The sequence below is a fragment of the Protobothrops mucrosquamatus genome, unplaced genomic scaffold (assembly GCF_001527695.2).
Source record: "Protobothrops mucrosquamatus isolate PMUCROS unplaced genomic scaffold, P.Mucros_1.0 scaffold1290, whole genome shotgun sequence".
NCBI lineage: Eukaryota > Metazoa > Chordata > Lepidosauria > Squamata > Viperidae > Protobothrops > Protobothrops mucrosquamatus.
The window spans coordinates 83773-109170 of NW_015387493.1; the positions used below are offsets into that span (position 1 = coordinate 83773).

The 25398-nt window shown below is 38.4% G+C and overlaps 1 protein-coding gene across 1 annotated transcript in view; it reads left to right on the plus strand.

Moving 5' to 3' along the window:
- Nucleotides 1–5057: 5057 nt before the first annotated feature.
- The window catches only part of SRGAP3 (SLIT-ROBO Rho GTPase activating protein 3), a 95227-nt gene continuing 74886 nt past the window's right edge, over nucleotides 5058–25398 (plus strand). Inside the window, exons 1-2 of the mRNA XM_015821262.1 lie at nucleotides 5058–5263; nucleotides 19686–19848. Of these exons, the coding sequence (XP_015676748.1) occupies nucleotides 19786–19848 (63 nt within the window). The 5' untranslated portion in view covers nucleotides 5058–5263; nucleotides 19686–19785. The remainder of the gene's footprint in view (nucleotides 5264–19685; nucleotides 19849–25398) is intronic.

Genomic DNA, 25398 nt, shown 5'->3' on the forward strand with positions numbered 1-25398 from the left:
TTGATATAAATGTTTAGTTGCTGTTAACACAACGTGCAAACAGTTAGGACACCAGCATGGGATGCTGCTAGACCCAGCACAGTCTGTGCAGGATGCATGTTTATTTGATGAAAAGCAGAATTGAAGCAGGAGTCCTGAAACGTTCAGGACTTGGACCTGTAAAGTGTTTTCTTACCCTTCAGCACCCTGCTCTAAGTGGAAACATAGAAAATTGCTTTCCATACAATGTCTTCAAATTACATAATTTATCTCTTCCACATCTGCTACCCATGAGTGGCAGAGTAGCCATTTCACATTTCACCGAGGCAGGGGGGCTCTTCTACATAGAAGCATTAGAGAGCTTTTATTTAGTGTGGTAGCCAGTGCTAAGAGATGTTGGTTAACCACACTCTACCGTGAAGCAGAATAAAGGCTCCGTCCTCAGTGACAGCTCACAGATAATGGGGGCAGTGGAGAACAAGGTTCCCCCCCTTATTTTTTTTAAATGATTTTATTAAAGATTATAATTTAATTTATAAATTACACAGTATCTGGAAACTTCATTTGGTACAGAATACAGTAGTGCAGGCAGCTATGTGAATTCCTAGAGTCTTGCATGTCATAACTTTGCTCCATGAATTTGCATTTGTTGCCTGTTTGCTTCCAGGTTCAATTGAAGGTTTGCTGATTTTAATCTTTAAAGCCCTTCATAGCATAGAACCAACTAATCCTGGCAGAGTAGGCATCATTGGCCAAGGAACTTTATTGATGGGTCCCAAAAGATGTACCTTCTTTGTGTATCTTCCCTCCGAAATTAGACTAGCTTCAGCTCTTGGCTATGTTGTCAGGCCTGGGGTTCCCAGGTGACAGGGACCTGCTCAGATGGCTCCATTGTTGAAGTGACCATTTTTATCCTCCCTCTCCTAGGGTCTGTATTTTCACTTTTATGACATTTATTAATAAGGTTGCATATATATTGTACAACTTTTGTTTTTAATTATTGTTCATATTGTTCTTCCAGAGTGAGATGAGCTTTGGTGAGATGAGCAGCTGTATAAATTTGATTGATACATAAATAAATAATTGCAATAATAAAGACTAATACAAACTAAAAAAATAATCCTAGAATCATAGGGCTGGAAGCGCCCTTGAAGGTTTTCTAGTTCAATCCCCTGCAGAAGACCTTATACCATCCCAATCTTTTCTTGAAAACCTCCAATGATGTTTCATGCACAATTCTAGGAGACAAACTGTTCCATTGGCTAATTGTTCTTGCTGTTAGGAAGTTTCTCTCTAGTTCCAGGTTGGATCTGTCTTTAATAAGCTTCCACCCATTTTACCCTCAGTAACTTTGGAGGAAAAAAAAGATAGGTAGGTAGGTAGGTAGGTAGGTAGGTAGGTAGGTAGGTAGACAGACAGACAGACAGACAAAAGGGCTAAGAAAAACATGTAGAGAATGCAAAGAAATGAAAGAATAGTACAATTAAAAAGAAAAGAAACTTTCATCACAACAAGTATAAACAATTTTAATAACTTTAATTAACAACCAATGATCCCTTCAAATTATGTCCAATCTCTTATATATAAACATATCCATAAAGCATTGCCATTTTAGTCCGTGTCAGCAAAAGTCCATTAAGGATTGTCAAAAATGGCAACATATCTATTTTAATATATATTGGTTTCTTTAATCAAAGAAACCAATTTCATATTCCTTCCTTTTACTTCTGACAGCCTTAATCTTTTGTCTATTCAAGTAATGTCCTAGAACTTGATTTCTTTTCATTTCTTTTTTTATCTCTTCTCACAAGATTTATCCAAGCTTTACCAATCTCTTGGGTAAATTTAATGTAAACAGTTGTTCAGATCCCTGTCTTGGTTTATTATTTGTAATTCCTTTTGACTTTTAAAGCATCAACCAATTTCTTTTGTATATCTAATAAAACAACTTTTTAATGTCATTTTTGTAGCCTGTCATCCACTTTCGGTCACAGCTCCTCTGTCTTGTTAGATAACACTTATTCCTCTTCTGCCATTTCTTCTAAAACATCAATTGGATACAGTGTATCCATAGAAACTAACATCGCTGTTGACATAGTTGATATTAATTTCCAATTCCAATTTTCAAAGGTATACTTCAGTATTTGCAATGTTGTAGTATTTTGTGTAATTCTGTAGCTGTTAACCAGATTTATGTATTCTCCTTTCATTAAAAATAAACTTGCTTGGGATATGGGTTGCTATATAAATTGATCAAATAAATAATCTGTAGTTCCCTCTAGCGTCCAATTTTTATGTCTTAGAAAAAAAAATCAAAGGAAGCCAACTTTCCCATAGAAAGGATTCTTTATAATCAATTCCAAAATCTTCTTTCAGATTCTCTCTCTCTCTCTCTTTTAGAAAGTGCCCACCTCCTTCACAGAGAGACTCTTAATTTATATGAACTCCCAACCTGTTTATAACTTTTTATAATTAAAAATCAAAGTTTCCATTAGCTATTTTGCTATTTATTTCATTTTTAGGTACTTAAGCTTGTAATTAAATTGTTCTTTCATTAAGGATTGAAGGCAGATTCACCCAGTGTTTTCAGATTTGTTGATCCAAAGGTTCTAATGACTGAAACATAGTTAATAAGCAATTTCCAAATCTGTTTAGAAAAGGAAGTACCGGTATGTGAAATTAGTGTCCTTTTAAAGATGTCAATTCCGGTTTAGCAAAATGGCTGTTCCCTCACCTCCAGTGCTCAAAATCTGCTGGAGACCATAGTTTTATGGTCTCCTTGCAAGGAGTAACTTGTGGGTGATCTCCTGTCCTCTCCTTTCCCAAAGAGGTTTAAAGAAACTGTCTAGTCACTGGTTCTTTATTCTTCGCCAAGATTGTTGACCCTTCTTTTTTTGTGGAGCCATCTTCATTCTTCCATTTCTTCCTCTGGAAAAGTGTTTTTCTATTGTTTTCTCCTTTGACATGATAATGACTGTGAATTATATTATAGCATTGTAAAAAAAATATTGGAAGCCCTGTGAACACAGATGGCTTGATTGCATGGCTTTTATTAATTTTGTAACCCTCTATATCACAGGTGTCAAACTCGCTGCATCACGTGCAACTTTTTTTGCATTGCTGGAGCTGGGGTGGGCGCGGCCTCCGCATGATGCAACTGGCCCTCAGGCAGGCAGTTTGACACCCCTGCTCTATATCAAAAGAGAAAGTAGGGCAGGTTGTTTTAGTATATCACACATTCAGGAGAGATTTTCTGTCACTTCATTCTGCTTTTCAAGGCAATGAAAATGCTTTCTCCATCTAATTCCACTATACATACTTCAATCCTAGCCCAATTGTTCTTTTCCTATCAGAGCAGGAAGGGAACATTGTCCCTCAATTATTCAGTGTGAATATTTTAAAGTCAATCCAATTGTGTATTTATGTACTTATGTGAAGTGAGTCTGTTTAATTATGTATTCTACTCATTCATGCTCATCTGGGCATGCACAATATAAGAGAAAGCGCGAGGTCAGCTTTTGTGCAGATATAGGGAAACATGTTTTGGTATAAGGCTATTACATTTTATGTTATCATTTGTATTTTATTACATATATCGCAACTGGCTATAATGAAAAACATTGATTTGAATGTAGACACTTTAATGTGTGAGTGGAGAATAAAATTTTAAAGGGGTTGAAATGAGGCTGGGAAAATCCTACAGAGCACACAGAAATGACAGAAGCGAATAACAAGAGGAAGGCTGAATCCAGGGATGAGATCCAGATAGGGCAAGATGATCAACAAGGCCAGGCAAAGAATACCAAGAAAGCTGGGAAAGTGGTAGGAGGGAATGTTAACAAGGCCCTGTCTCACACATTATGGGAAATGAATGTCAAAACAGTGACAAAGGGAACATTCTCAGAAGAAATATGACATGTTTCACAGAAATGTTATGCAAAGCCTGTTGAAACAGACATCAGGATCCTGCACTTGTGATGACCAGTCTGTAGATAAGCAAAAAGATCAGTCAGAGGTAACAGGTCCTGCATGAACATGTAATAAAGATTATGCCCTCAGAAAGTCCTTGGAGAAGGTTCTAGGAGGAGGTAAGACAGAGGCCTACAAAGGGGTCTAGTCTGAGAAACAGAGAGAAGACTTAATTTGCAACCATGGGACAACTGCAGGGCAAAATCATTTTCCTTTGTCTAACTACCCGACCTATTACGATATAAGTACAAGAGATCTGTAAATCAATAAGAATCAGATTATTTAGGTTTATAAGATGTTTTGCTATCGCTTTGTATTTTGTTCCATATAACACAGAGGTCCCCAGCCTTTTGGACACCAGGGACCAGTTCCATGGAGAGAGGTTTTTCCACAGACTGGAGGGGGTGTGATTTCATGTACTGCCTGCATTCCGTGGATGGGGCTTTGCTTGTTTGCGCGGACCAGTTTCTGGCATGCTGCGGCCCAGTGCCGATCCACAGACTGGGGGTTGGGGACCCCTGATATAACGCGCTGATTCTTCTTTATATATTCCATAATGTTTGAGCAAAACCAGCCATTTTTACAGAATGAACAATCACAGATCGTTGCTCTTGTACAGAGAATGCTCAATATAGGTAGTCTTTGACTTAAAACCATCCATTTAGTGACTGTTTAAAGTTACAAAGGCACTGAAAACGGTGACATCTCCGTGGTCACGTAATCAAAATTCTTCAGATGCTTGGCAACCGGCATGTTTTTGATGGTTGCAATGTCCCAGGGTCATGTGATCACCTTTTGGGACCTTCTGAGAAGCAAAGTCTATGGGGAAGTCAGATTCACTTAACAACACTGTTACTAACTTATCAACTGCAGTGATTTACTTAACAACTGTGGAAAGAAAAGTCGCAAAATGGGGCAAAACTCACTTAACAACTTAGCAAGGGAAATTTTGGGCTCAACTGTGATCATACGTTGAGGACTACCTGTATTTCTATGGCTCCTATCCTGCAGACTTGATGTGGTTTGCTTTGTTTTTGGCATAATATAAGCTAAATTAAATACAATGTCGGTGCTGTTCCTGGGTATTCATAAATTCTTTTTGTTCTCTGGTGGTTGCAGAAATTCGTATCCAGTTAGTGGAGCAGTTCAAATGCCTAGAACAACAGTCTGAATCCCGATTGCAACTTTTGCAAGATCTTCAGGAGTTCTTCCGTAGAAAGGCTGAGATTGAACTGGAATATTCCAGGAATCTGGAAAAATTAGCAGAAAGATTTTCTTCCAAGATTCGTAGCTCCAGAGAACACCATCAATTCAAGTAAGTATGTAGTCTATTTACTGATTTTGGCTGTTCCAGAGGATCACTTAAGAATGTGCCCTTGGCTGTTACCTCAACATGACAGACTCTATTATTGCTGGGGACGGAAATGGGAGATTGAACAAAAGAAATTGACAGCAATTGATGAAGCTCCTCAGATTTTAGGAATGTGTGTATAGATGGATGAAAGAAATAAAGTTTAAGGTCCAGTCATTGGTACTGTTGTTTTGGGATGTCTTCAACAGGGCAAAGTAAGGAAACATAGTTGCATTTGATGAAGGATGTGTTAGATACTTTATGGGGATAAGGTTTGCACAAATTGAACGTACGTAATTATTTATATTGATATAACTCCTTCATTGGAATTTCTGTGTGGAAGTTCTGAATGTATGTTTATATTAACTGACATAGTATTTACTGCAGATGTCCTTATTTTCCAAAGTTGTTTTGTCTTATAGAATCTAGACAGTAATGTCCAGGAATGTAAACAGATAGGTATTTTTCTCTTCCTTTTCATTAGTATTTCAGGATACTTTTATTAGGCATTCCTGTTGATTTCCAGTTTTAATCTGGTGTCTGCTTTGGGAAAGCGTGACTGATACTTTTTAGTGTGCATCATTTTCTGATGTTATCTTTAAATTCTGAACTCCAAATGAACTCTACATGTCCATGTTATAAGAAAAAATATATTCATATTGTGGATTCTTTAGCAGCTCACTAGTTGAAGTTTTATGTTTCCTTTCCAGCAATCTTCCTACAGTGCAAGTATTGGTTATTTGCTGGTCCAAACCATCTTGTACCTCAATGACACCCACCCCGAGTTTGAAACCTTCAACTATGTGATGTTGGGGAAATAGTCCTTAACTCTATTTTATTCAACTTTGCTCTGAATGTGTTTGTATTACATTTCTTATTGAAATCTCTTTCATTCTCTATTGTTAATTTCCCTTGGTCCTTTTACCTGATCCTCTTAGTGTGTAAAGTTGGTTAGTACATATTATTGCTACCCTGATGAGATAACAGAATAACAGAGTTGGAAGGGACATTAGAGGTTCCTTCAATTTTATGATTCATTCAGTGCTCTGTGATAATAATCACAGTTGTGTAGAGATTGGTATACCTGGATGTGAAAACTAATATAATCTGGATGGAAGTAATAATGCATGTTATTATTATTATTTTTTTAAAAAAAAATACATTTCTGAACCTCAGCAACTTGACATGTAGGTTTCAACTCCCAGAATTCCCTAGCTGGCTGTGTCCTTGCTGGCTCACATCTTCAAGTTGCTGAGGAAAAAAAAATACTGCCATACTGCAAAAGAGATATTCAAATGATTGAAATTTTGCCCTTTCTCTAGGCCAGGGGCTCTCAACCTTGGCAACTTTAAGACTTGTGGACTTCAACTCCCAGAATTCCTCAGCCAGCAAAGCTGGCTGAGGAATTCTGGGAGTTGAAGTCCACAAGTCTTAAAGTTGCCAAGGTTGAGAACCCCTGCTCTAGGCAGACATATTTTCCATTTCCAGTAGGGTAGCAACAGATACAAGCTTTCAGAAGGAGCACAGAATAAAGCACTTTTATGCCTTGCTTGTTTGTTGACTAATGAGAATAATGTTTGTTGACTTCCTGGCAATTAAGTGTTATGAGGAAACTGGATACTGGAAAATACTAAGCTAAGAATCGGCAGTTTCCATAATGCATTTTCCCTGCTCCTGAGTACTTCTTTGCATACTCTGGAGCCCAGCAAGTTTACACTGCTGAAAACTGAAGAACAATAGCAGTGTAATGGAACTAATGTGGTGCTTAGCTGAATGTGGCCTCCACCCACAGCTTTTTTTTTTTGGGGGTGCCTCCTGGAGTCTTCTAAGGTCATGCTCTTGAAATCTGGCTACAAATTGCCAAATAATAGTAGTATGATGCAAGTGAGGTGGTGTCTTATTTGGGGCATTTTAAACCGATGAAACTGTTGTTTGGCTAAGCAGAAAGATCAAGAAAAAACAACGACAAGAAATTTGGAGACACATATTTTTCTTCCGAGAAATGACATCTGTTGATCATATAGTAAACATATTAATAGAAGAGATTATCTGTAATTCAGGGTTGAACTGTGAGGTCCTTGGTGCTCTCCGAGCTTGGTTGTTTGCCTGCAGACTTTTGATTACCTGACTAGGTAACATCATCAGCTAAGTGGGTCTGTGAGCCTTCAGTCGTGAAGGTGCTGAATAAGGGATCCAAGTCTGAAAAACCTAGATGCTTACCTATTTCCGGGAGAAGCATGACAAAATCACTCCAAACAGACCATATTGTCTACAGGAGCCATCAAGGGGCAATTGTGTCCAGTCGGTCTCTTTACATTATTTTAGTGCAATGCAGATTCTTAGAGGAAAACTCATTTTGGAACCATAGCTATGCCAAGAATAAAACAATGAAGATAACTGCAGGGTGGAACGCTGACAGAAAAGTGTGTCAGTGGAATTAATCTGGAGATGGATTTGATTTCACTAGCTCAATTCATTATTGAGCTTAATAATGGGAGGGTGTATTCTCTGCTTAATCAAAAAGGATAATGATTGGCAACTTCATCTGAGTTATCCTTAATCTTTGCATTCCTGGTCAGAATGAAACCTTAGAGATAACTTAAGAAGGGTATATTATTAAATTTTTAGCCTGTCTTTTTTATTTAACTATCAACTCAGCATGGCAAAAATATCTGCCTCCTATTTCCTCTGCAACAATAACCTTGTGAAGTGAATTGTGATGAGAGGCTCAAAGTTACCTAATCAGCTTTTGTGCCTAAAATGGGACTATAACTCAAGTCTCCTGGTTTCTAGTCAGCACCTTCTCCAATATTCCAAACTGGCACTCAGCAAATGTCATATTTTTAAATATTAATGTAGTATTCAGAACAGACCTGTGTATATATTAAGAAACTATATACAACAGACATGTATATCTATACAAACATTAGAAAAGAAATGAAGAAAATACGGAAAAATAGTAAGTAAGAACAAATAGAAAAAAGGGAAAAGATTAAGAAGAAGCAGCTTCTGTTCTTTTTGTGAATAGTTACAAGTGCATTTATATTTTACCCTCTTCTCTAAAATTACATTATAATTTCCTTTTTTCTATAAACTACCCTTTTTAATCTTCAATTTCAAATCACAAGTTTATTTTTCTTTTCTTTTTTTTTTAGAAAAAAAGTCCATAAAGGTTTCCAGTCACCAATACATGTAGTCATTCATCTTTTTCTAATCCAAAAAGTTAATTTTGTCATCTAGACTAGTTTAGTTTAGTTTAGTTGTCTTCTATTCCTTCCTAATGGATATTTGTCAGTCTTTCCATTTTTGTGCATATATTACTCTTGTAGCAGTAAAGGTAAAGGAGTCACTGCAGATTTTATTCCGCTAGTCATTGCTGACTATAAGGGGCAGTGCTCATCTCTGTTTCAAGGTCATTGAGCCAGCACTGTACAAAGACATTTCCATGGTCATGTGGCCAGCATGACATCACCTAGCGCTGTTACCTTACCACTATAGAAAGAAAAATCTTCATCAGAGTCCAGTCCAAGCTGGGAATAAACAAAATGGAAACTGCTTTAGAAAGAAGATTGGAGTTTATTGAAGAGCAAAGCCAGACAGAAGCATAGCTCTGGGAAAGCTGGGAGTGGTGGATTTTTATACCTTCTGGGGCTCTTGAGGTTGTTTCCTGTTCCTGTTTGAGGTTTTGTATTTCCTGTGTCATGTACTTTGACCTGAGTCTGAGTGTGTCCTTTTGGTATTGGTGGGTTAATCCTATTATGTTCCCAAAGATCATGTCTTTTAGAGTTTGGGTGGGGTATGTAGATTTTAGAGGTCTTTGTCTTTCTAATCTCATCAGCTTCTAGCTTCCTGGCCCCAACCTTCCTGAATGGATTATTACATCTGCATTTCTAAAAGCTGGTTTCTGCTGAGTTTTCTGGCTGGCAGAGGGAGAAGTTTCTGCCTTTTAAAGATCTTCTCCATTATTACTTTGGAGAAATATATTCTGCCAAAATATTTCTTTCTCTGGATTCTTCCCACACCACCACTACTTGCATTTGCTAGGTTGACGGGAGCTGAGGGGAGGAAGGGAGTTCACCCAATCGCATGGATACATCATTTTACAAAAAATCTCTTTTAAGTAATAACACAATGTAAAATTCAGTGCTTTTAACCACATGAACCATAAGCCTTTTCTGATGAGCTGCTTATGGCTGTGAAAGGACCCTGTTCATCCTGTTTTTGTGCTTATCTAACTGATGTTGGGGGGAGGGCCAAAATGATTTTGATTGGACTTTATGGGTGATGAGAAATTCAAGACAAAATCCTAAACAATTCAATATTTTAAAATAAAAACATAAAGCTGCCTTATACAAAAGACAGAGTATCTAACTGAGCAATGTCTATACTCACTTATTAAAGGATTAATGATTGTTGTCATTTATAGTTGGGAAAGCTGCCAAATCTGACAAGACAGAAGACTATTCAGGTGCTTAAAACAATCATTATTTTAAAGGATTACAATTTATATCATGCCAGCTAGTTGCCTAAATCTCAGAACTTGTCTTGCTTCTTTTTTCTATTTACACACAGCATATTTTTCTTGCTTGAGAAAGAAAAACATATTTGTGTATATATCTTTTCTAAGGGCATTAATAATGAGGTTAGGAGAGATTAAGATGAAAAGAAAGAAGGGTCCAAAACTTAATGGGCTTGAAATCCTTATGAGACCCATGAAGTTGGTGACTGTTGTTGCAGTCAAAGAGCAAAGCCAGCTTATTGTGGCTCTTCCATTCATTTCGGCAGCCAGATGGATCTGAGAACAACATCTGGTGAATGGATTGAGCAAGCCCCTGGAACATACTGCAAATGTTGAACTAATTATTTCTAAGTCCCCAAACAAAAGCAGCTGGAGGGTGTTGGCTCTTCTAGACTAATGTGTTTGAAGGGCAGGGAAAAGGCATTGAACTATTGTTTGCATCTTGAATTTTATTTTATGTTATTTTTATTTTAAAAATAAAAGTAATTATAAACATGCTGTTAATAATGTGTTTATTCCTTCTTCCGGATTGTTAATTATTGGCACTGTTCAAATCACAGGCCTGTTCTGAAGCTGGTTTAACCAAAGTATGTTTCTCTAATCTTCTTGTTCATTGCATGGGAAAAGAAGATATTTTGGATTCAGAGAAAATCTTCCAAACAGCAGGGGCTGGACAAAGATCTGTTGCTTTAAGGCAGAAAGAACAAGAGATAAATCAGTATTTTAAAAGCATAATAGAAAAAAGTCCTGCTGCTTTTTCTGTATATTGTCCGTAAAGGGTCTAAGTGTTTGAATGTGAGAAATACATTTCAACATTTTGCTTGAGATCATATTATCTCAAATATATTGTTACTGAAGAGAGCAGAACAATTCATGTGGATATTCTTGCCATTGGCTGTTTCTTCCTCCATCCATCTCTGCTGTGCTAATGATTCTAGGCTTTATATGCAGGCCTAAGTGCTTTCCTCCCTTGTGACACTCAAAGTGGAGGAGCTAAAAGGAAGTCTGGTTAATTGAAGCTTCTGCACTGTTGCTGCAAATAAGTTTATTATGTTTATTCCAGCAATTACTGTTCTGTTACTTGGTTCTAAAATATTCCCAGGCTAGTTTAACATATCTTAAAAACGAAGTGGTCACTTGAAGATTGTGACTGCTATGTTAAAAGAAGTATGTTTGATGGAAATAGCAGGAGTAAGTAGGAATAATGTAGGAGGTTTGCTAGCTTTGAGAATTAATGTTACTGCTATTTGCCTGGATATGAACCCAACTAATAGAGTACTTCGGTGAATTGATGTATTTTGTGTACAGTCTAGTCATACTGAATTCTTGCTAACTTGAGTACATAGGAAAGGTACTTGGAAAATAAAAGTTTTCCAAATGCAGGCGTGGCCATCTTATCTTATCTTAAATCTTATCTTAAATTTAATTTATATACCGCCCTTCTCCCATAGGACTCAGGGCGGTTCACAGCATATTTAAAAAACAGATACTATACACAATACAAAATACAAAAAATACAAAAAAATACAACAATATAAACCCCAATAAAACCGAATTAAAAACCAAATATTGACGGCTGTGTTTCCAATTAAAATTGCTTCTAAAATNGTCGCCAGCCGACATTGCTTGGCCGACGGCACCCTGAGGAGGCCCGCTCTGTGGGAGCGTACCGGTCTATGGGAGGGAATCTGTGGCAGAAGGCGGTCTCGGAGGTAGCCAGGTCCAATGCCATGGAGCGCTTTAAAGGTGGTAACTAACACCTTAAAGCGCACCCGGAAGACCACTGGTAACCAGTGCAGCTCGCGCAACAGCGGTGTTACATGGGAGCGACGAGTCCCTCCCAACACCGCCCGCGCGGCCGCATTCTGGACCAGTTGGAGTCTCCGGGTGCTCCTCAAAGGGAGCCCCATGTAGAGAGCATTACAGTAGTCCAGGCGAGAGGTAACGAGAGCATGAGTGACTGTGCGCAGGGCGTCCCGGTCCAGAAAAGGTCGCAACTGGTGAATCAGGCGAACCTGATAAAACGCCCCCCTGGTCACGGCCGACAGATGGTCTTCCAATGTCAGCCGTGGATCCAGGAGGACTCCCAAGTTGCGAGCCTTATAGTCAGCGATGGGGTCAGCTGACTATGCCGAGGCGCCGGCAGCCACAGCCACTCGGTCTTGGAAGGGTTGAGCCTGAGTCTGTTCCTCCCCATCCAGACCCGTACGGCCTCCAGGCAACGGGCCATCACGTCAAGGGCATCTCTGCTTTGTACTTTCTTACTACAGCTAATAGATGGGAATTATGACTTAGAATATTTTAACCTCGTCTAGTGTCCTCTAGAGTCAAGATCCCAGGACTCAGAATTAACCTGGTAAAAAGAATGATCTAGAAAATATTAAAACACATATATATCCTGTATGCATAGACTTTTACCTACTTCTTAGCTTGCTGAAATAGACATAAATATTAGTTTGTCATCTCCCAGTGAGGAAACAAAATATCAGCTTCATGTAGCTTAATTATATGGATAAGGATTACTGACTGTTGCTTAGCATTACAATTGAGGAAGCTTGCAACTATTGCAGCAAACCAACTAATCAGCAATGGACGCTCTTATGCATGATCCACAGGAATGTGCTCTGCATATACACTATATACTATATTCTTATGTATAGAATAGATCAACAACCTTCAAGAAGCCTTTAGCGTGCTACTTAAATCTAAAATTCACTTTGTTGGATTTTTCTATAACCTTGATATTATACAACTTGACCTCAAGAGGAATTCATTCATACTTGCTTTGACTGTTGAACATCTTGTAGATTAAGCCGATTAGGGCTAAACTTACCTAGCTTAATGAATATAGTTTGTTTCCTAAAATATTTTAATTTTTATAGTATGCTAGTGAGGTCAAAGGTAGAGTTGTTCCTTCATTTTACTATCTAAGAGTGTCTTCTCTATGATAAAACCCTGATGTAGTAGTGAATTCATGAGATCTTCCCTGTTTTCAGAGGCCTCAAAGAGTAGAATGAATGGGAGAAATGGTGCTGCTGCTGAAGCTTCTAAAGTGGTTCATCAATTTTAAATAGAAGTAATATGTAAAGTTGAATATAATGGTTTCAAAGGGAAAATGGAATATGAGCTTAACAAAGCTGAATCATTTATTTGCTTTACACATTAATAATATTTCTCAGCACCCTGACCATTTGTATCTTTTTTTCCTCTGGTGATTAAGCTTAAATTCACCATACTTGGTCACCTTACATAAACTTTGAAGGCCAATCCTGACCTACATGTCTGTAGATTATGACTATCAGATCTGTGTTGAAGAAATCTAGCAACCAGTAGATCGCAACAAAGAGTTAATGTTTTTATTATCTTCTAACTTCTATCTAGTTGATATCTATATTTTTATAGCACAGATCTGGCCTGCTGGGATAAATAAAGCTAGCTTCTGAAAATCTGGTCTCTGAGTTAATTTATTTTCACCACAAAACCTTTTCAATAACTCAATTACTCTCAGATGTTCTTTCAGGGTCCCTCAGCTGATTGAACATTCAAAATAGCTGGATTGTCAAATCCTTAAAATGACCCATTTTAAAGTAAGTTGGTCAAGATTTGGGAATATTATTTCAATGACTACAGCAATTCCCAATATATTTTGTTATATTTCATTGACTTATACTGTGTGGTTAAGTATCTGGTATTATACAGTGTTCTCATTCGCATTAATGCAAATAGATCTGTGTCCTCTAAAACCAGAAGTTCAGGTGTCTTTGCAATAGTATGAACAAAACATATGCACGTTAGTTCAGCAAAAATGAGGCATAGCAATAGCAATAGCACTTATACTTATATACCACTTCACAGTGCTTTACAGCCCTCTCTAAGCGGTTTACAGAGTTAGCATATTGCCCCCAACAATCTGGGTCCTCATTTGACCGACCTCAGAAGGATGAAAGGCTGTGCCACTACGGTATGCTAACAGGATTATTTGAGGGTTCTTGGTATTCCTGGAACAGGGGTATTCTGGGAGTTGACGTCCATGAATAATAAAAGAGCCAGGGTTGCCTACCCCTGTCCTAGAATAAGACAAAATCTGCTTGTTTATCTTATTTGAAAATAATGGGAACCCAACAAGGTATTTTCCTAGAATTTAGTGTGCATAGGCCACCTTCAGCCTTGTAGTTTCAAAGGTGCTTTTTCAAAAGGGAATTGGACTGTTTTTTCCTTGAGGAGGAGGAAGATCTTTCACTTCTCATTCAAGTAGTTTCATCTAGCCCAACCATCCTGCCAGAACTGCTGAAGCTTCTTGGATGAGAAGCAAAACATCTTTTTCCTCAAGGAAAAACAGTCCAGTTGCCTTTTGAAAAAGCACCTTTGAGACAACTATGATCTGGATGACTGAGAATCTCCACAGGCCTTTAGCCTGTAGGTTTGTAGACCACAAATTCAAGGCAGATCAATCATCCAGCCAAGCTATATAATTCCAACATTGATTTGAACTCTTAACAGTAAAATTTTAATATTATATTTTTCCTCTTGTTAAACTGTTTGGGACTTATTGGGCTGAGCAGCATATACGCGATAGAAAACAAAACTGGTTATTACAGGCTTCCCTACTGAACAAGATGGCTGTAAAACAGTCTTTGGAATAAAAAAATTAGATCTGTCCTTGAACTGATATGACCAAAATAACAAAGATGAGGTAGTTTCAGAAGAAATTATGCAAAAGATGGTAAACTGTGTGAGTTTATGGTTATGCTAGTTTAAGCATCCTGAACACCTCCAAAATAGGGTTGTATGCTTTCAGTTTATCCAGTTCATCCACTCACTCTGAGAAAATTGACAACTCATTAACAGTGGGTGATACAACCCACTGTTGGAATAATTTCTTAGCATTCTGGGAGGCTTTCAATCATCAGTGACCCAAATATTGTACATGCAGAAACTGTGAATACTCATAGGTGGCAGTTGGATCCAGCTTGAAATAGGTTTGGGCTGCTGGTTACAAATATGTCAGTACGTAGGTTTCCTAGAAGGGTCAAATTCTATCTGGGCAAGAAATGTGGTCTAAATACCAGAGGGTAAAGTTCTATAAAGCAGCATAAAACTATGATTCCAGGAAAGGTACAACATAAATATATGCTGGTAATCCTCGACTTACAACCACAATTGAGCCTAACATTTCTGTTAAGTGAGTTTTGCCCCATTTTATGACATTTCTTGTCACGATTGTTAAGTGAATCACTGCAGTTAAGTTAGTAACCCGGTTGTTAAGTGAATCTGGCTCCCCCGTTGACTTTGTTTGTCAGAAAGTTGCAAAACGTGATCACAGGACCCTGAGACACTGCAAACCGTCATAAATACATGTCAGTTGCCAAGTGTCTGAATTTTGATCACGTGACGATGGGGATGCTGCAATGATTGTAAGTGAAAAACGGCCACAAGTCCCTTTTTTCAGTGCTATTGTAACTTTGGTCACTAAATGAACTATTGTAAGTCGAGGACTACCTGTAGAACATAGAGGGTGTAATCAACTTGGAGAAAGAACATTTAGCTTGAGAGTGATAATTTTCATCAAATCTAAAGACTTGATGTATTCTATTTGGGTATCTGGGTGGTGTGGCAACTATAGTAAGAAAATTATTTCAAACCTTTTTAATGTTTGTAATTTGGTTTGCATCTCACAACTGTATTCAAAGTGGAGAACAATAATTAAAACAGGGAACACATTTTAAAAAAGTAATGCATATCTAGAATTTCTGGTGTTTGTATACTTTTGATTTGTTTGTTGTGCTTTATTTTAGGTAAAGGTCTACACTTGGCTACTACACACAGTAGTAGGAATGCTTTTCCTATGGATCAATGGTCATTGCCCTTGCAGTAATTTAATCTCGGCTATAACTGCTATTAGCAATAGTGTTGCAATAGCATCATCGTTATAATATTTGGCTGAAACCCTTTTATCTTCAGAGACAGCAAAAACCATGAAATGGTGCACTGCTGAAGTTAAAAAAATAAAGCGGTAAAATAAAGGAAGGTAAAGCAGTAAAGGAAAAAATAGTGATTAAAAGTTAGTTTCTGCTGGGTTTAGATTAGGTGACATGTTAGGCTAATTTTACAGGTAGTCCTCACTTAACAGACACTGTTCGAAGTTATAGCAGTGAACAAATGGTAAATTATGCCGGGGTCTTCAAAGTTATGGCCAGAGTAGTGCCCCCATAGTCACGTGATCAAAATTCTGGCACTTGCAACTGGCCTGCATTTATGAACACAGCACGCACTTCAGCTACCGCCCTATCTCACCCCATCTCTGCTTTTTTGGTTACCTTGTATTCCACTGCCATCTACCCCTGCTGTCTCCTACTGCCCCTGTTGACCACCACCATCTTCCTTGCTGCTGGCCCAGGATCCAGGCACTGGGTAAAGGCGTGACCCTAGGACTCAAGTAGCAAAGCAAGGCAGACCCTTCTCTGCCAAAGGGAGCTTGTTGGATTTGGTTGGAGAGAAGGCAACAGGACAGAGCGAGTGGAGGAGAGAGTGCAGTGGCGTGGGCATTGTGTAGCCTTGAACAGTGCTGACATCTGCCACCTTCACCTAGGGAGCTGGCAGGGGTAGACAGCAGTAGTGGAGTGCAGGGCAGACAAAAAAAGCAGAGATGGGGAGGAGATAGGTGATGGGAGGAGTTGGTGGGCAGGAGAAGTAGGAGATCCACACCTAACAATAATGCAATCTTTGCTTAACTACTGCAACTGGAACTATTGGAATTGCTATCTTTAAGTGGTGAGGGTCATGTGATGTTAGCAGCAGAAATTCTAGACCCAATTAAGGTCATTATACATGAGGGTTTTATATATATATATATATATATATATATATAATTAACAGTAGCTGCAGCAGACATTTTTGGGCCAAATCTGGGAAAATACAAGAAAGATTATGTTACCTTAATGGTGCTACTGTGCCTATGTACATCTCCTTTTTGATGCTTTAACTTTGAGTATATAAATTTAACTTTGTACGCATATAGATTTGTACACATATACTTCTGCACAGATATTTTTATATCCTTGAATGAATCTCTCTGTGTGTGCTGTGTGTAGCATGTTTATTCCCCTTAGCTCACAGTTCTTATTTAGGTTATGATTCTTTGACTACAAAAGCCGGGAATCTTTTGTACCTCTGATAAGCTGCAAAGTTTTATGGAAATACTTTTATATTTGCAATCACTCTTCCATGCACATTCTCCTCCTCCCACTCCCTCTGCCCTTCCCCCTCTTCCTCCTCCTCCTCCTCCTCCTCTTCCTCTTCCTCCTCCTCTTCTTCCTCTTCTTCTACCTCTCTCTCTTTTGGAGGTGCCTCCTTGATACTTTAGCAGTGAGACTTCTTTGTTGTAAGCATGCACAAATCTCCGTGAGCCTCTGAATAGCTGTGCAGATTATGAAGGGGCTTGTCTATGCCTAGCTATACTTGTGTTGCAGGTAAATGGCTGTATAAATTCACAGTTTAACTGAGAGTGCTTCCTCCTCGCAGGTTGTTTGTTTGATTTCAGGGAGTTGTGCTGTACTGATTATTTGGAAACATTCTCCCTGCATGCTGAGAGGCCAGTGACAAATAAAGGGACTCTAATTATATACTGTAGCCAGTTATCGCACGGATGCTTTTGGCAGGAAAAAAACCATAAAAGATTTATGGTAGAAGGTGGCAAGACCCAGAGTGAACCTAAACATATTATATATGATTTTAATTATAGCAATAAAAACTAATAAGAACTGAACTTGGAAAGAAAAAAGAGAGTAAAAAGAGAGTAAAAAGTGCAAAGAAAAAGGAAAAAAAGGAAAGGGTGAAATAAATAAAAAGACATATATAAAGAACTAACTTCTAGTCTTCTTTCACAACAAGTATAAAGAAGTTAGGTAGCCCTAGCGACCCCCTCTGAGGTCACAAACAGAACAGGTAGTCCTTGACTTACAATAGTTCATTCAAAATTACAACGGCACTGAAAAAAATCACTTATGACCAGTTTTCATACTTACAACCGTTGTAGCATTCCCCATGGTCATGTGATCAAAATTTAGACACTTGGCAATTGACTCATATTTATGACAGTTGCAGTGTCCCAGGGTCACGTGATCCCCTTTGGTGACCTTCTGACAAGCAAAGTCAACGGGGAAGCCAGAATCACTTAACAACAGTTTGACTAACAACTACAGTGATTCACTTAACAACTGTGGCAAGAAAGGTCGTAAAATGGGGCAACTCAACAAATGCGTCATTTAGCAACAGAAATTTTGGGCTCAATTGTGGTCATAAGTGGAGGACTATCTGTATCTCTTCTTCCCATAACCCATCCCTTATCTGTAAGCAATTCCATAAAACATCAGCTATCATTAGTACTTCAGAACAGAGGTGGGGAACTACAGCCCCTTTATGACTTGTGGATTTCAACTTGCAGAATTCAGCAATTGAGCCAGCCAGGAATTCTGCGAGTTGAAGTCCACAGTTCATAAAAGGGCCATCGTTCACCATACCTGGTTTAGAACATAGTATTACATTTGGATTCCAGTGTTCAAATTCTAAGGCTATTTTGTCAATAAATGCAATGTTAATGGAGAGAGATTTGTAGCAAGTTTCAAAGTGTCTTGTTCAATATTTAGGAAAAGAAAATAATAAGAGTGCTGTTTGTGACTTATTCTCCTTCCCTCATTAAGTAATAATGCCTTGCTATTAATTTTCAAGGATTTGTGGCAGTGGTTTCTCAGCGTGACTTCCTCAAAAAGGAATTGTGTTTATAAAATAGGAAAGCCCTACGCATGCTACTGGGGTAGATATGTGGTCCATAAAAACATGAAAGAACTCATTATTCAGCGGGCTGTATCATGGTAAATTAGGTGTCTTATATTTTGAAAACATTATTACTATTATTATATTGTACTGTGTGAGAAAATGTACAGATTTATGATGTGGTGCAGTTCTTTTCCACATAAAGGCTACTTTATGTCTGAAATGAGGTTTTTGAAATATATATGTTACATAATTCAATCTTGTAGCAGAATTTTTCCCCCCAACCCTTCTACTTAGAGGTAGTTTTCACTTAATGACTGATCATTTAATGACTGCTTAAAGTTACAGTGGCTTCAAAAAAAAGTTACTTATGACCCACCCCTGTGATGCATTTCGCCCATTGGATATGCTGGATTCGTTTGCTTAACAACCATTATAAAAATGGTTGTCAAATTAAGTGAGGCCTCCTGGTTAGCCACTTAATGGTAGCAATGACCTATGACCAAAATTCCAAGCTCAGTTGTGGTTGTAAGTCAAGGACTACCTATACCAGGGATCTGCAACCTTGACAACTTTAAGAGTTGTGGACTTCAGCTCCCAGAATTCTGGAAGCTGAAGTCCACAACTCTTAAAGTTGTCAAGGTTGTAGACCCTCTGACCTATGCTATAGTAATATGACTCCTCAGTCATTAGAACTTTGTATGCATACAGGAAATGAACTGTGCTTGGGAAAAAATATGGGAGTTGCTTTCAAATAAGTATGTATAAGATTGAACTGCTCGTGTGAAAGAGCACAATTATTATCCAGTTCTAAATACCAACTTCATATTATTATTCTGTACTCCCCCCCCCAATTATGAATTGTAACATCATATTGGCTAATGATTTATAATAGGCTGAGGCAGCCATCCAGAAAAAGTACAATTCACAGGAAATGTGAATTAAGACACTTTTTTGTTCTTTTGGCAAACTTTGTGAAAACAGAGTGTATTCACTAAAAATCTTGACTATTGAGATGAAAGAAAATGCCCTCAAATATGGACGGATTTTTTTAAAAAAAAATATTTTTCATTTTCCTTCCCTCTCTGCTTATAGGAAGGATCAACACCTTCTTTCTCCTGTGAATTGCTGGTATTTAGTGTTGACACAGACCCGAAGAGAGAGCAGAGACCATGCCACGCTGAACGATATCTTCATGAATAATGTCATTGTCAGACTTTCCCAGATAAGTGAGGATGTTATTCGGCTGTTTAAAAAGGTAACTGCGTTATTTACTATATCTTCTCTGGCAACAGATGGGTCATACATAAAACCGATTCAGTTTTATGTTTGCATGTCATATATATGGAAAAATAAGAATGAATATTAATGGGACCTTTTCTCTGGAGGTTATGGGTGAGAAGAACTGGACTAAATGAGAATTGAACAAAATGATGCTGGGGAGAGAAGAAAGAAGCTTTGAAGGCTAAATTGTCCACTTTTTGCCTACTAATAAGGAGATCTGCCTGGACATGTCTTGTTCTATTAAAGGACATCTGTTTCTCTGCAGTGGACTATTCTGGATTCCTAAAATGTATAACATTTCCCTAACATTCACTTTTTGCTGGTCTTGACATATCCATTTTACCAGTGGTGGGATTCAAATATGTGAACAACTGGTTCTCTGTGTGGATGCAGCTTCCTGAAGTCCATTCTGGCCTGGACAACAAAAAATTAGCTACCGGTTCTGCTGAAGTGATGCGAACTGGCTGAATCCCACCACTGATTTTAACACAGAAAGAAAATAACTGACAGCTAATATTATAATAAACTGCCACTTAACTGATTTTGCCTTCTCTGTTTTATAATAATCTGTATTCTATTGTAATAATATACCATGAACAGCCAGAGCAACCAACAGAGAGCTGAGTTGTATAAAACCAGACAAATCATTAGAAGCCAAAATCATAAGATTATGTCTGATTTACTTTGACCATGTCATGGATGCAAATTCAAATTGGAGAAGTCAATGATGCTAGGAACGGCAGGAGTAGGCAACCTTGGCTCTTTTATGACTCGTGGACTTCAACTCCCAGAATTCCTGAGCCAGCAGGAATCTGGAAGTTGGTCCACGAGTCATAAATGAGCCACGGTTGCCTACCCCTGGTTGGTGGAATAAGAAGAAGGGGCAAGCAAAGAACAGGCTGGCTTGATAACATCAAAACTGATACAAAGATGAACATCCAACAATTGAAAGAAGCTGTCCTTGACAGGAGAGCCTGGAAAGCACTTGCCTATAAATTCGCCAAGAGTTGGACATGACCGAATGGTTAAAATAACAACAAATTGTAATAGTATCAGTTACTTTTGCCCGAGCATCACAGTTGCCTACGTTTATCTGGGCAAGTTAAACTGAAAAGTTATGAGGGTAAAAGCAAGAGACCCTGTTCTGGGTGGGTATAAAATGTGCAAAATGTCATGCTTTAGGCTGGCTAATACCCATTCCATTTACTTAGCTTTGTTAGGAGGCGGACAAACTTATGACAATCTTCAGAGGAATATAATGCAGTGGTATATTAAACAGCTGACTTTTATTAAGGTTGATCTAAGCAGAAATGATACTGGAGCAGCTTGGGTTCTTTCCTACCTAAGCTGCTCGGTGGTTGTGGCTGAATTTATGCCTAACAGTTTGAGGGCTTTAACCCGCTTCCTCTGGAATGGGAATTGGAGGCAGCCTGGGAGTTGATGGCCTCCACAGGCGTGAGTCAAAATATCAGTTATCTGATACACAGTGGAAGGTCACATGCTAGAGTTTCTTTTTTGTCTTGAGGAAGTAGGAATGTGATTGGGAGTTAGGAGATAACATCATTACAGGAAGTCCTCGACTTATAACCATTCATTTAATGACCGTTTGAAGTTATACCGGCACTGAAAAAAGTGACTTATGACTGTTTTTCACACTTATGACATTTGCAGCATCCCCGTGGACACGTGATCAAAATTTGAAGCCTTGGCAACTGGCATGTATTTATGATGGTTGCAGTGTGCTGGGGTCACGTGACCACCTTTTGTGACCTTCTGATAAGCAAGGTCAACTGCAGTGATTCACTTAACAACTGTGGCAAGTAAGGTTGCAAAATGGGGCAAAATTCACTTAACAACCGTCATGCTTAGCAATGGAAATTTTGGGCTCAATTGTGGCCAGTTAGCCTTGGAGTTCTCCGTAGCTCCCCCTCACCCCATTGCTTGGAGGAGGGATTTATTCAATAAGTTTGTCTTAGAGAACTTATTTCTCTGCTCTTATTGCTGGGAATCCTATTGCAGGTAACTCCTGGGTAAGGAGGGACCACGGGGACGTTTGCAGTTTCTCTCTGGGGACTTTTCTAGGTATCTGTTGGATTTGTTTAGAGTTATAGAATTGACTGAGCAGCTGTTGTATCCAATGATCTGGGCATAGTTTGAACCTTTAATTCAAAGACCATGTTTTAGATCCAGAGATGACATGAACTTGGATTCCCTTGGTGGAAAATGTTTCCTTTTGAGAAGGTACAGTTCTGACTCCTTTAAGGCAAGCAGTGGTTTGCCTGCTGTTAAAATGTAATCGCTAGATCTAACTGCCCTGGAGGATTTCAAAAAGGGCCCTGCAGGAAATGGATTATTAAATATTTTTTCAGATCCAATTATATTCCTGAGATGGCATTGATGTTCCTTGTAGATGATCTCTGGAGGCTTGTGATGGAGATGGCATCTCCCGTTTGGAATTCCCTTAACTTTTGGCAGCTTTCAACACTATCAATCATGGTATCCCTGATCAGTTTAGGAGAATTGAAGTGAGGAGCACAGTTTTGTAAAGAGTTTGGTAAGAGATCTAGGCCTGGGGCTGTGTTTTATAAGGTGCTTCAAAGGTTTGAGTCTCTTTCCATTCCTATTTTTAACATTGGGTGAACTTATCAATACAGGTGAAGCATCTTCAGTATATTGATGATATTCAGTTGTATACCTCTCTCAAAGTCATCCAAGCAATGCTGGCAAGGTCGTTCCCAATACCTGAAGGCAGTGAAGTTCTAGATAGGAAATAACAGAATTCAACTCTACTCCAGTAAGACCGAATAGCTGTGGGTTTTTAAGACTTTTGTATCTGGACATTTTGTATCATTAACTCTGGATGAGGCAGCACTTTCCCAGATAGGATTGTCCCAAAAGTGTTTTTCCAAAAGGCACTTGAACTTTCTGAGTTTTTTCTTTGAAAATGTTTCACTTCTTATCCAAGAAGTGTCTTTAGTTTGAACTGCATCAGTTATACTTGTTCCTGGGTAGCATTATCCAGGATCGTTCATGCCTTAGTCCAGGGGTCTTCAAACTTGGCTCTTTTATGACTTGTGGACTTCAACTCCCAGAATTCCTCAGCCAGGCACGCTGGCTGAGGAATTCTGGGAGTTGAAGTCCACAAGTCATAAAAGGGCCAAGTTTGAAGACTCCTGCCGTAGTCACTTCCCAATTGAGCTATTGCAACACACTTTTATCAGGAGTGCCCTTGAAAAGCATTCAGAAGCTGCAGCTGGTCAGCAATACAGCAGGGTATGCCATTTTGAGTACACCACAGTGCTCCTACATAGTCCCACTGCTGTGAGTGCTGCATTTGTTCCCCATAGGCTTCCAGTTGTACTTCAATATGTTAGCTGTCACCTTTAAATCCCTGCATGGAGTAGGAATAGGTTACCTGTGAGACCATCTGTCTCTAATAGTTGCTGCCTTTTCATCCGATTTGGCAGGTCCTTTCTGTGAAACAATGTCATTTAATGGGACCCAGGAGGTGTGCTTCTCATTCATGGTGGCCATCTTATGGAACAACCTCCCATGTGAAATTCGATGGCCCCCAAATCTCAGAGGGCTCAGAAGTCCATGAAGACCTGGCTTTTCCTTCAGGCAATGGGATTGGAATGTTAGTGGAGCTTGGTATGGATGTCTTGTTTGATGTTGTTAAGTAGCTATGAGATGTCTAATTCATTTTTAAACTCTTTTAAAGCTCTTAAAAATACATGCTTTGTTTTCATCTGTCTTTGTTGGCCAGCTAAAGTTATTTTTAAAATGCGTGGCTATATAAGTGCATTTATTTACCGGCACATTTATTTGATTAAATGTATAGGCATAATTGTGATTACCGCTTCAATAGTAATTCTTGGGAAAGTAGTTTGAAATTGCAGGTTTTCTGGTTTGTCGATTAGATCTGTATTAACAATATTTCCTCCACTAACTACACTGAAAAGCAAGTAATAATAGGCCTGACTCCATCTGCAGCTTGCTGGATGTAGCACCGGCTTTTAATCAGGCTGAAGCCACATTATTCACTTTTGCACATGCGTCTGAGATACTGTTCACACTATCTCTCTTGAGGATGACATCTCAGTAGAGTTCACATCTCTGGAAATAATGAGTTAAAGCCACAGATGAAGGCTTGGTGGTTGTTGGAATAAACTCTTATTAGAGAAATTTACCAATGTGCAACAGCACTGTATATTGACAAACCTAGCCTTTCTTTCCTTTAATCAAGTTTGCATTACTCCAAGTCTTTTCTTTCCTATTCATATATAGATAGTCCTAATTTAACAATTGGGACTAGCAAATCAGTCGTTAAGTGAAGTGGTTGCTAAGTGAAATCATGGCTATGCTTATGATCTTATTTCAGCCTTCCTTTGCTTTATAGATATGCAAAGGTTTTAAATGCTAGGATTGTTTGCAAAGTTATTTTTTCATCACCATCATAACTGCAAATGCACACTAGATGTTAAACAAGGATCACCTATTTTTGTTATATTTGGGTAGCGTACAAGAAAAGAAAGCACATATCGTGGCATTACTGCTTTACATTAAAATATCAGCAGACCGAATGCTGGTCAGTGTGGGCAAGATTTGCCATCTTTCAAACCATAAGCTTCCAAATAGATACCTATGACAAAAAGTCTTGATTTTATAATTTTATAAGTCTTGATTATATTTTTATCAATTACTACATTCTGGGAACAGTTAGCCTTTTTAATTTGAAATTATACCCTATGTAGTTTTAATGATCTGCCCACTGTATTTTAAGCCAGGACAATTAACCTGAACTAACTTAATAAGAATGCAGTACACAAACAGAATTGGTATATCATGTGAAAATTGTAGGGGATGGAAATCACCTGACAGTTCAAAATGATTGCCTGAATGAGGCCTCTGTCCCTGCTTCAGTTAATGGAAGAGTATTTCTTGAAATAAATTTTCCAGAATTTTATCCAATTTGCAGAGATTACACTCAAATCCATTTTAATAATATGTGCTATGGAATGGCTGGCTCCTTAAAGATTAGGAACAGTCCTAATTGTTTTGCAGCTGTTGAATTTTTCCCTGATTGTAATTTGGAGTAACATTTGGTTTCAAAAATGTCACTTTTAATTTCCTCCTTTGAGTTATTAACAGGTTGTGACATCTTGTGGGGTAGAAATGGTAATAGCTGCTGATTTTTTCCATTGCAAATGGGTATTTTCAGTGTGTAAATAAAAACAGTTACCATAAACAGTGAAAGATATGAACACATCCGTAATTGATCCATGTAAGAATCGTTTTTAGTTCGTGATGGTTGGAAGATCCATCATCTGCCTTTGTTCCAGGGAATACAAACATGAATTCATTCTGTAAGATTTTTTTAGGCAGCGTTAGGGTTAGGGATTATATAATCAAATTATGACAACAGATTCAATATACTTATCTTATGCAAAAGAGAATATGAGGAACACCAGGTATTCCTCGAATTCAACCATTCATTTAATGACTGTTTGAAGTTACAACGGCA